This window comes from Bufo gargarizans, chromosome 1 (assembly GCF_014858855.1).
Source record: "Bufo gargarizans isolate SCDJY-AF-19 chromosome 1, ASM1485885v1, whole genome shotgun sequence".
In the NCBI taxonomy this organism is placed as follows: Eukaryota; Metazoa; Chordata; class Amphibia; order Anura; family Bufonidae; genus Bufo; species Bufo gargarizans.
Genome location: NC_058080.1, coordinates 574,437,021 through 574,449,020, shown reverse-complemented (window position 1 = coordinate 574,449,020; position 12,000 = coordinate 574,437,021). Strand labels below are relative to the sequence as shown.

The window sequence follows — 12,000 nt, the reverse complement described above, 5'->3', positions numbered from 1 at the left end:
ACCCCAGGCCAGTATTCAGCTTCCTGCCCAGTCCATTTTTCGCAAATCCGACATGTGTCACTTTGTGGTAATAACTTTGGAACGCTTTTACTTATCCAAGACCTTCAGAGACTGTTTTCTCATGGTACTTCATAACAGTCATAAATTTGAGTCAATATATTTCACCTTTCTCTGCTTTTAATACAGAAAGTGATTCCCCATATGTCTACTTTACGTTAGCATCATTTTGTAATTGTCATTTTATTTTTTTAGGATGTTAGAAGGCTTAAAATTTTAGAAGCAAATCTTAAAATTTTTAAAGGATAACTGTAGTTTTTTTTTTTTGGGGGGGGGGGGGGGGGGGATTGGATTGTGGTGATTAATATCACCTTGGTGGCCCTATTTCAACTTTTTGCTGTGAATTCAATTACCCCTTAATTCCGCATTTTTGTTTCCTGTACGGCCTACTTTTACCTGTGCTTAAATTAGGGTTGCTAGGCATGTTGAAGGAAGGAGGAGCTGCGTGCAAGGTCACATTCCTGACAGCCAGGGACTGTAAATAAATGATTAAAGCCAGGTCCTCCCCAGCAGCTGATAACAGTGCCTGGGCTGTGTGCACTCCTCCCTGTCCCTGCGCTTGGCAGACGCTCCCTCACTCAGCAGAGCTGGAGAAGAAGAGTTGGAGCAGCGCAGACAAGGGAAGGGAGATCTGCCGTCTGCTCAGTGTATAAATGAAAGCAACCCTTTAACCATTTAGTGGGGGGGGGGCTCTGGTTGCTGACACTTTTGGGGGGCTATTGTTACTGGCTAGTGAGGGCAGGCGGGATTAGCCTCAGGGTGAGGGCAGTGGTGGCCATCTTAACTGAATAGTGAAATTGCAGTTTTATGCAGACTAGTTGCTAAGGGCTGAATCTTATTAAATATGGGGTAAGTCAGTCCAACAGTAACTGATTCTGGAATATCATGTTATTAGTAACTACATATATGAAAATTGAAATTAGGGTCTAAATGTGACAGTTATCCTTTAAGAAAGTTTCAAAAACTCACTTTTTAAGGACAAGTTCAGGTCTGAAGTCATTTTGTGAGGCTTACATAATGAAAACCATAAATGACCCTATTGCAGAAACTACACCCCTCAAGTTACTCAATATTGTTGATTTCAGAAACTTTGTTAACCCTTTAAGTGTTCCACAAGAATTCAAGGAAAATGGAGATTACATTTCTAAATTTCACTTTTTTGGCAGATTTTCCATTTTAAACCATTTTTTTCTTTAACACATCGAGGGTTAACAGCCATGATCATGTGATATTTATAGAGTCGGACGTGGCGATACCCAATATGGGTGTTTTTTTATTGTTTCTTTTAAAAAAAAATTATTATAAAATCAGGGGGAAAGGGGCGTTTTTTTCTTTTTTTTTTACTTGAAACTTTTTTTTTTTAAGTTAAAAACACAGTTTTTTTTTTAACTTTACTTCTGACTAACTTTTGGGGGTCTGATAATTGGGTTGATGAGCCAGCATCTGTGTTTTCACCGATGCCAGCGCATACAGCAGGGGTTCGGCTAACGGGAACAGCTGGTCCCCTGCAGCTGATCGGGCGGGAACAGCTCCTTCACCGGCCCGATCAGCTGGCCGTAGTAGTACGGCGCTGGGCAGCAAGTCACGTCCCGCTGAGCTGTACTATTACGGCACTGGTCGGGAAGGGGTTAAATGGCACTGTACTTTGAGAAAACTTCTGAGATGTCATAGTGACATATGAAATATTCCTAATGCTGATATCCCCCACCAACTGCTAGCACTCTCACATAGCACTCTCCCTCCTCGGTGCAGGACATGGCATCAAGATGGGTCCATAGACTTTCTATTAAATCCAGTGAGGAGAGAGAGCATGCTATGTGAATGCCTCTCTCCTCATTCCAGCGATCAGTGAGGGTCTGAGCACTCTGTACCCCACCAGTCAAAAATATTGACATGTCACTATGACAAAAGGTTTTCCCAAGGTACAGGGACAATTTAAAGAAAATTAACCATATAGGAAATGGAGTTGTGTTCTTAGGCAAAAGTAAAGTTTGCATTGGCATTGCTCTGTTTATTGAAAGGAAATCTGTTAATAGTGACCTCCATATCAAACAGTTTGCATAGACACATGTTTGTGGTTCACCTGATTAAACCCATATTTTTATTTTGTTGATCTGAGGCTTCATTTCCAAGTTAGAATACATTTTTTATATGCAAATTAGGCCTCTAATGCAATGAGGGCGTCACTATTGCTCTTGTTGCACGCCAACTGCACTCATTTTTGTGGATAGTCCCTCCCTCACTGCTCTGCCCTGTTAATCAGATCAGTGAGGGAGGGGCTGACCACAGAAAGGAGCAGAGCTTGAGTGCCATAAGAGCAATAGTGACGCCCTTATTGCACCAAAGGACTAATTTGCATATTTTTTTTAAAGTATCACAACTTGGAAGGCAGCCTTGGTTCAACAAAAGAAAAAAAGCATTTTAATTAGGTGAACCACAGCTATGTACCTGTGTAAACTGTGGCTAGGGAGATCAGTGGTATCAGATTCCCTTTAAGTGTGCATGAAAAGTATTATTGCATAGAAATCTTTGTGTGCATCTCAGTGGTAACAGTGGAGCCCTGCAATAGCTTAAGTTGTATACTTCAGAGGGGTTCAAAAGTTTTCAAACTATATACAGCACTAATGGCAGAAGTTTTTATTGTTGTCGATTAGTAGAACATTATTAGAAAAGCCTAATTTTTTATTTAAGGGTCGCAGGTAAATTTTAACCTTTCTTATATAGTATATATCCCAGTCAAATACATTGTTAGAAAGGTTTTTTGCAGTGTAATTTAGTATATTAACAAGACTTATCACTTCATAGAAGCAGCATGCACCAGTGAATTAAAGCTCGAGTTTTAAAAGCAATTAGTGGGTAAGGTTATATATGGATAATAGGCTTCCTCAGTTTACTTGCTCTGACCGAAATGTTTGGTGAATATGTTCACAGTTTATTCCTAGTCCTGTCCTCTTAGTTCCCTTAACAACTGGATTTTGAAAACAATTAAACAAAGGGGAAAAACAGGATACATGAGATTTTAACATGTAAAAAAGAAAATAATGTGAACTCAAATGTTGAAATGTAACTTTGTGGAATAAATCAATACAAGCAATAAACATGGTCATATACAGTTTTATAATAAAAACTGGCTAATTTAGCATTTGGCCATACAGCTAAGTTTTAACTGACTTTGGATAACTAAATTAGCGTTTCTCAAAGAAAGCAGAAAGGTAAAGAAAATTTATTACATTTTCAAATTTAAAGCTGGACTTATGTTTAGAAAACTGGAGATGACATGAATGGCAGCAAATGTAACCGGGGGTTATCTGAAAAATAACCACCTTTACTTCACCTCCAGTTTTGCAAGCATCAAACGTTTTATTGGATATCATTTCAGATTGTGAAAAAGCAACAGCAAGCAAGAGGCATTACCAACCAGTAAAGATGATGGAACTATTGGGTTTATATTTGGAGACTGCTCCAGTCTGGGAAAACGTGTATTAACTACAGTGCTTTCCCTATCACAATCTAATTCAAATGCTCTGTGTAACCTTTAAATGTAAAAAATAAAAGTCAACTAGAAAACATCATGATTGCATAAAATGAAAAGTATTCCGAATTAATATATTTGCTGTTTTTACCTCTAAATCTCCCTTGGTAATGGACTCTTCTTCAACACGGAATTGGAGATCTTCCACCCTCCTATAAAATAAAAATACATTTGCGCAATTTTCTGAATTCTCAACTACTATGGTAATAGAAAAGTGTCAGAATTCTGTATTTAGCTTTAGACATGAAAGCAGAAAAAAAATGAAACTCTGAGAGCAACACTTTATTCCTGACACTTTATTTCTCCCATACACATGCATGCTCAGTCCGGCTGAGTGTGTGCGTGTTCTAAATATGGAGAGGGGAATAAGCTGCTGCCAGACTCCTCAGATGACTGTTTGTAACAGATGTATTAAGCATGCTGAACTCCAACAAGCCCAACAGTGGAGACTTGCTAAGGCTACTTTCACACTAGCCTTAAAGGTTTTCCGGTATTGAGTTCTGTCATTAGGGCTCAATACCGGAAAAAAACGCATCAGTTTTGTCCTAATGAATGAATTCTGAATGGAAAGCAATCCGTTCAGTATGCATCAGGGTGTCCTCCGTTTCGTCCCTTTTAGGTATTTGGCCGGAGAAAATACAGCAGCATGCTGCGGTTTTTTCTCTGGCCAAAATTCCGGAACACTTGCCACATGAAATTAATGCCGGATACGGTACCAAGTGTTCATGAAATTGCCGCATTGACTGATCCGGTTTTCCGGTCTGCGCATGCGCAGACCTTTAAAAATGTGAAAATAAATAAATACTGGATCTGTTTTTCCAGATGACACCGGAGAGACTGATCCAGTATTTCAATGCATTTGTCAGACGGATCTGCATCCGGAAACAAAATATATCCGTTTGCATACGAATTTCCAGATCTAGCAGGCAGTTCCGGCAACGGATCACACGCTAGTGTGAAAGTACCCTAACACTGACTGTGTTATGTAAACAAAAGACAGAGGAGCTTTGCTAAGGCAAAAAAAGGTCAGTATCACTTCCCCTACACATTACCACATTTTTCTAATAGAAATGTATGATTTCAGTAATTAAAAGTATATTACAAAAAGGTCAATATCACTGCCCCTACACATTAACCAAATAAAAACAGAATGATAGTTATACTTTAAAGGGAACCTGTCATCAACTTTATGCTGTCCATACTAACGGCAGCATAAAGTAGAGACAGGCGAGTTGATTTCATCGGTCTGTCATTTAAACCTTAAAAGTAAGTGGTTGCCGAGAACCAACATCACAAATATTTCAGACTGGGCCTGGAAAAGTCACGGTTAGCTCATGAGTGACACACCGCTGAAATCAGCATTTCTGTCACTAGTTTATGTGGCCCTCAGTGAGGTCAGCATAAAGTTGATGACAGGTTCCCTTTAAGGAGTTCTCTAGAAAGAAAGAAAATTAAATTACTTAAATATTACTATATTATAAATATATTCCCAAACAACTTTCATTAGTTATAACGGCTCATATTGTATTAGGAACAATCATTAGGTGAAATAAAATGGCTTCCGCCTGAGTAGTACACACAAAAAACCCGTCCTAAATCGCACAGTAGGACTAGTTACTTCACAACACTGAGGTAAAGAGCTGCCTCATCCTCCTCTCTGTTCTACTTGTCAGGGATTATGGGCATGAATGCAGCTGATAAGATCTTCAGCTGAATCTCTGTTAGAACAGAGTTTATAAGGAGAGACGAAGTATAGAGAGGACGGACAGGACAGACTGTGGTAATGTGGGGCTGTGAAAACGAAGACCTCTTACAAGTGCTGCTGCTCAACAGCCATATCCCCACATCCTCTCTGTACTTTATGTCTCCTCATTAACTAAGGATCATAATCCCTGACAAGCAGAGCAGAGAGGATAATGAAACAGCACTTAACTGTGCGATTAGGGTGGGTTGTGTGTGTACTAATAGGATGGTGGACAGCTCAGAGCCCCTCCATTCAGCCTCAGCTCAGTCACTCATCAAGCATTAAAAAAATATTACAAAAATGAGCATAGTGTGGGGATGTGCAATCCATGTTTTTGTTTCTCTTTTTTGGGAATTTTATCATAGTCTGTCTCTTTCCTATTGTATCAGCACTACTACTATTCGCCCCAGTTGCATTTAATTAGCAGGAGACTGCAGAAGGGTTAATAAACTACTAGGTCTCAGTTTGTAGTTCCTGAAACCACATGGAAAGGTGAGCTTTTAAAAATCTGTTCACATGGTGCGGTGCTGCCCAGTGCCATGGGGGCTTAGTCTGACAGAAGGGGGGGCTGTTGGACTGCTGGGTCGTGCCGCCTGCTGGTGTGGTTCTGCACCAATTTAGAGTAGGTACCTACTCGTAGAGGCAACCTTGGTGTTGTGAGTGGGCCTATGCATTTTCATCAAAACGTATACTAATTTCTCCTGTATGCTATGTAGATTAGGGCTTGGTATACTATTACTTAGGTCTCATGCCCACGAACGTATTTTATTTCCACGTCCGTTAAGTTTTTTTTTGCGGACCGTATTCAGAACCATTTATTTCAATGGGCCCGCAATTTTTTTTTTATTTAAATAAAAAGTTACTCTTTGTGCATTCCATTTCCGTATGTCCATATTTCCGCCAAAAAATAGGACACGTCTTATTATTGTCCGTATTATGGACAAGGATAGCACTGTTCTATTAGGGGCCAGCTGCTCGGTTCCACCAAAAACTCCTGCTCCGGACGTCTCTGCCTCTCTGCAAATCCACTCTGCCTTCCAGCCCGCACTGCGCTGTAACCTAAAGTCACAGAGTTAGGTCATAGTGCTGTACGCAGTCCAGACAGAATGCAGAGCAGGGCCTGGAAGACGACCAGGGAAGGCGAGTAGAACCGGTGCAGCATTGCCCTTACCGCTCCCCCCGCTTGCTGATGACAGCTTACATAACAGAAGTGATCACTAGCATTCGGACTATGAGACACACTGCCACTTTTCCCTCACTTTTGGGGGGGAAAACTGTCTTATAGTCTGAAAAATACAGTACTTAAAATTTTGCAAACCTTGAGTGCAAAATAATGCACTTTAATACCTCTTTTCTTCTTCAAGCTGGTTTAGCAGTTCTACTTTTTCTCTGTCGGCAGCTTCTACCATAGCACGTAACTGATCCATTTTGGACTCCATTTCCATCACATACTGTAAAAAATAAAAAGGTACATGCATTATCATAAAACACTCAGCAAAATCCAACGTGGTTACCAAACAAAAACATTAAAGGATTTTCCAAGACCCGTGGCTGAGATGGGAATATCACTCGCAAGTGGCAGCCAGAGGTGACCTGGTTTACGGAAAAAGCTGTGCTGGCTGTTCTACCCTGCTTCACCTAAAGGGGTTATCTAGAAAGTTATAATGACTATCTATCCTCTGCATAGTGCGTCAATATCAGATCAGCGGGGGTCCAACACCTGGTACCCCCACCGATCTGATGTTATACGAGACTGGCTCTCCATGAGCACCGTGGCATCTTCTTAGGCCAGTGACTTCACTGTACATTGGTCACATGGCCTAGTTGCAGGCCTCATTCAAGTAAATGGGGCTGAGCTGCAATACCAAACACAGCCACTATACAATGTACGGCGTGGTCCTTGGAAAGTTGCTGGGAGACCACCGTGCTCACCAGAGCTCCTGTGAGCGCAGCAGCTCCATGAAACAGCTGATTAGTGGAGTGTCAGGGCTTGGACCCCCCGCAGATGTGATAGGCAGGTCATCATCATCATTAATCCCTGGATAACCCCTTTAACTCAAATAGAATTGAATGGGAGTTACAGAAACATACCCCTCCCCACATTCACTGCTATGGAAATTACAGAAACCACACTGAACAGCCAGCTTGGCCATTTTTTTTTTATTCCTGCCACCTCTGGCTTCCAGACACAATGGGTACTTCTATCTCTGGAATACCCCTTTAAGACTGGAATACCCCTTTAAGTTGTCTCAATTGTAAATGTATGAAGGACCTATAGATTGTCATACCTGGTCATGTCCATCTCGTGTGACAGCTAACTCTTGTTCCACTTCTCCGACATGACTTGTAGCTTTTGCAACTTCAGCCCTCTCCATGTCCCTTTCAGCCAGAAGCTGCTCTATATGCTGCTGCTTCTCTTTCAGAGCCTCCTGGAGAGCTGTGGTTCCAGATATTTTTCTTGCATATCTTGAGGAGGTTTCTGTTAACTGTATATTATAACAAGTATTTGCTATCAGAGAAAATTTACCCAAAAGTAAAAGTTATGGAAAAAATTTGGACCAACAAGAAATTTTGCACACAGACTGCAATGAAATTTGGATAACTGGATAAATTATACAAAATTTAATGGGATATTTTAAAGGAACATGTTAGCTAGTGTTTACTTACCAGCCCAGTGCGACTTGGTTTGTTGCTCACAGATGATGAAATTGAGCTCATAGAGCTTATAGAAGATGCACTCGGACTGCGTTTTAGAGATGCTGGCGTTGTAGGCGTCGCTGGTACCTTTCTTACGGTGGCTTTAGCTTTAGCTGGGGTAGTTGAAGGAAATCCAATCCGTGTAACTTTATGTACAGGGGCAAACAAGCCATACTTTGGCTGACATTGAAAATACCTGAATAAAACAGAGAACATGTAACATTGTCTGCTTTTCTTGTCACGGGCAGGTATTGGCTACTTTCACACTTGCGACAGAGTGATCCGGCAAGCAGTTTTTGGTCTGCGCATGCAGACCGGAAGGACTGATCCGGCATTCAGGCAAGTGTTCAGTTTGTTTGGCCGGAGAAAAAAAAACGTAGCATGCTGCGGTATTATCTCCGTCCTGATCAATAAAAACGACTGAACTGAAGACTTCCTGATGCATCCTGAACGGACTGCTCTCCATTTAGAATGCATGGGGATAAAACTGATCAGTTCTCTTCCGGTATTGGGCCCCTAGGATGGAACTCTATGCCGGTAATGAAAAAACGTTGGTGTGAAAGTACCCTAAAGCATTTATTCAAAAGATCAAGGATAAGGAGAATCTATGAAAATGTTATTCTCAGATCTGGCAGGCTGTTCTCTGCAGGAACAGCTTGACGGAGATGTGCACAAGACCTGAGAATTATTTCCTGGACATTTGGAACACTTTGGAGGTCCCACATAAAACCACTTTAAAAGGGTCTGTCCAAGTTGTTTTGCTTCTTATTTTACTAACGTGATAAAAGCCTGATAAAATAATAATAAAAAAATAAAAAAACTGAGGTCGGTGATTGGCTGCAGCAATATATGGATCATCACTGAAATCAGCAGCAGGTGGGTGGGGAAAGCCAGGAGCACATGAATATCAGGACTCAGTATGCACTGGAGCTGTTCTATACAAGATTTTAGCAAAATAGCTGGGTCAATTAAAGAAAATAATCTAGACTTTGGCTTAGGGGATCTGTCACTAGCTTATGTTGACCTTACTTATGACGCTATAAAACTGGCAACCGCTTCCCTTTAAATTACTCCAGACATAATTAGAGACACTAGAACAAAGTATCAAGTCTCCTTATCTGATGTATCACCTATGCTTTTCCTAATTAAAACCCAACATCATTTTTTTATCTAATCCGTTTTTATTTTCTGATTGTATATTCTTGGATCTGTTTTCTGCGACTGGCTTCTATGGGAGTGTGTTCTGGGGATGCTATGTGACCTGTAGAGAGAAGGTCCTAAGAAAGGATCCCTTCTCCATAGGGTTTAAATGCACCAATAGGGTTTAACATGGTATTCCTATCTCGGGCTTTAAAGGCCAACATGGGAGTAACCTGAGCAAGCTCTGGCCGGGCTGCGAAAAACATCTCTGCCTGCTGCGCTTCCTTCACTGTCTAACTCCAATAGAAATGAATGGAAGCTACGTAAACAGCATAGCACAGCTAGCTATGTTTAACTCAAACACTTCTGTGTCCTCTTCACTGTTCACCTGAATGCCGTCTACACCGTATCACTGGTGCAGATGGAATGGCAGCTTCTTCTCCCATTCACTTGAATAGGAGAGAAAGCTGTAGATGTAAATGTAGACAGCGTGCAGGTAAACACTGAAGGACTCAATGCTCGCACGAGTGCCACAGCCCCTTCAAACAGCTGATCGGTGAGGGTGACGGCACATTCCCACTGATCTGAAATTGATGAAATATCATGAAACCTGACACCCCTTTAAACTTACCTCGTACCAGCCACTGCTCCATCATTTTTTCCTAGAGGTTCATCTAGCTCAACTCCACACCATTCTCCTTTGGCAAAATCTGTCTCCCCCAGGAACCGTATAACTCCAGCTTTTGAACCACTTACCTGAAAGGTAAATGTAAAAACTGGTAACTAGACATATTTACATAAATGCTAAACTACAGATGCGTCCTTCCTTATCTTTTCTTCGACATGTGTCCTTTACCCTTCCATTTGGCTCAGGATATCTTGAGATGCGTGGCACAAGATGACCAGCTTCAAAAAAAGAAAATGTCTGCGAGTAAGGCCCCATGCACACGGCCGTGTTTCACAGCCGTGTGCGGGCCGTGGAACCGCGGCCTGGATCCCTCCTGAGAGCAGGAGCGCACGGCGTCACTGGTTGCTATGACGCCGTGCGCTCCCTGCTGCCGGCACAGTACAGTAATACACTGGTATAGATCATACAAGTGTATTACTGTATTGCGGCGGCAGCAGGGAGCGCACGGCGTCATAGCAACCAGTGACGCCGTGCGCTCCTGCTCTCAGGAGGGATCCAGGCCGCGGTTCCACGGCCCGCACACGGCTGGGAAACACGGCCGTGTGCATGGGGCCTAAGGCTACATGCACACGACCGTATGTGTTTTGCGGTCCGCAAAAAAAGTATGACGTTCCGTATGGCATCCGTTTTTTTTTTTTTTTTGGCGGATCCATTGTAATAATGCCTATCCTTGTCCGCAAACTAGAAAAAAATAGGACATGCACTATTTTTTTAGTTGTGCAACGGAACAGACATCCTGATGTGGACAGCACACTGTGTGCTGTCCGCGTTTTTTGCGGACCCATTGAAATGAATGTGTCCGTATACTATCCGCAAAAAAAAAGGAACAGACACGGACACAAAATACGGTCGTGTGCATGAGGCCTAACATAGAAGTTACCTTGCATCATCTATCATGGGTTATCTCAAGCCAAGAGGAAAGGATATATGTCAAGAAAAGGGGAAAGGCATGAAGGACATATCTGTATCCTTCACTTCAGTTAAAGGAGAATTCTGGTTACTACAAGTTATCCCCTATAACTACATAGGGGGATAAGTGATCGAAGGAGGTGTGACTGCCTGTTCCCTGTCACGCCATTCATTCTCTATGGTACACCTGGGAGCTGTACTCAACTATCTGTCAGTCTCATAGAGAATCAATCGAGTGTCAGGGCAGCAGTCAGACCCCCACCAATCACTTTTGTTATCCCCTATCCCGTGGATAGGTGATAACTAGTGACAGGAATGTCCCTTTAAAATCAGCAATAAAAAAAAATAAAATAAAAAAAAGAAGTCAAGAAAACAAGTTTATGCAGAATTATAGTTACATCAAAATAGCCATTGTATATACATATTGTTGTTCTAGCCAGCAGCTCCACGTCTGATCGTCCAGGTCACACAGTTCAGCAGAATATGTATATTACTTTACATGCTTGAGAAGCTAGAAACCAGACCTTGGAAACCAATTAAGTTGCCCTGCAAAAAAATGGATGTTTCACGCTGTCTGAATTCCTACCCAACCTTGGTTAGTGGTATGTCTGTTCTATAAGTGACTAGGGTTGTCACGATACCAAAACGATACTATAAAAAAGTATTGCGATACTTGATACCATGCCAAATAAAAAATAAAAGCCAGCCTGCATTCCGCATTTTATGGAACGTCCTAATCAAACAGTCCTATCCTATTTTTTAGGGGAACAAGGTGACAAAAAAAAAAATATATGTCGAATCGCGCAGTTATTTGCCTAGGAGATATTTTATTTTAATAGTTTGGACTTTTCGGATGTGGCGATATGTACCGTAATATGTTTATTTATTTTGTATGTGTGTGTGTGTATATATATATATATATATATATATATATATATATATATATATATATATATTTTTTTTTTTTATATGTAAAATTGGGAAAGGGGGCGATGTGTGCCATGTTCTGTGATACTAGGCTGAGCAGTAGCGCAGCCTAGTATCGGTAAAAGGCAAATCCCGGTATCGAATCGATACCAGTACAAAAGTATCAATTGGGTATCGATAATATGATACCGGGGGCAACCCTAGTCCTGAAGGGGTTAAAGCAGATCTCCAAGCTCATCTCTTACTGAGGCTCATTTGCCTCCATATTTGTAACAGTAACTTTACTCTCTTTTTCTCCTATCGGTG

At 41.4% G+C, this 12,000-nt stretch overlaps 1 protein-coding gene across 6 annotated transcripts in view; it reads right to left on the bottom strand.

The window, feature by feature from the left end:
• The window catches only part of CLIP1 (CAP-Gly domain containing linker protein 1), a 123,842-nt gene that overhangs the window by 78,702 nt on the left and 33,140 nt on the right, over positions 1 to 12,000 (bottom strand). For all 6 annotated transcript variants that reach the window (XR_006387409.1, XM_044275728.1, XM_044275724.1 and 3 more), the window contains exons 4-8: positions 9,802 to 9,926; positions 8,001 to 8,226; positions 7,622 to 7,819; positions 6,681 to 6,784; positions 3,681 to 3,741 (exon numbers count right to left, since the gene is read on the bottom strand). Coding sequence is in view for 5 of the 6 variants with exons in the window: in XM_044275728.1 (XP_044131663.1) it covers positions 3,681 to 3,741; positions 6,681 to 6,784; positions 7,622 to 7,819; positions 8,001 to 8,226; positions 9,802 to 9,926 (714 nt within the window). In the remaining variant the exon portion in view is untranslated. The remainder of the gene's footprint in view (positions 1 to 3,680; positions 3,742 to 6,680; positions 6,785 to 7,621; positions 7,820 to 8,000; positions 8,227 to 9,801; positions 9,927 to 12,000) is intronic.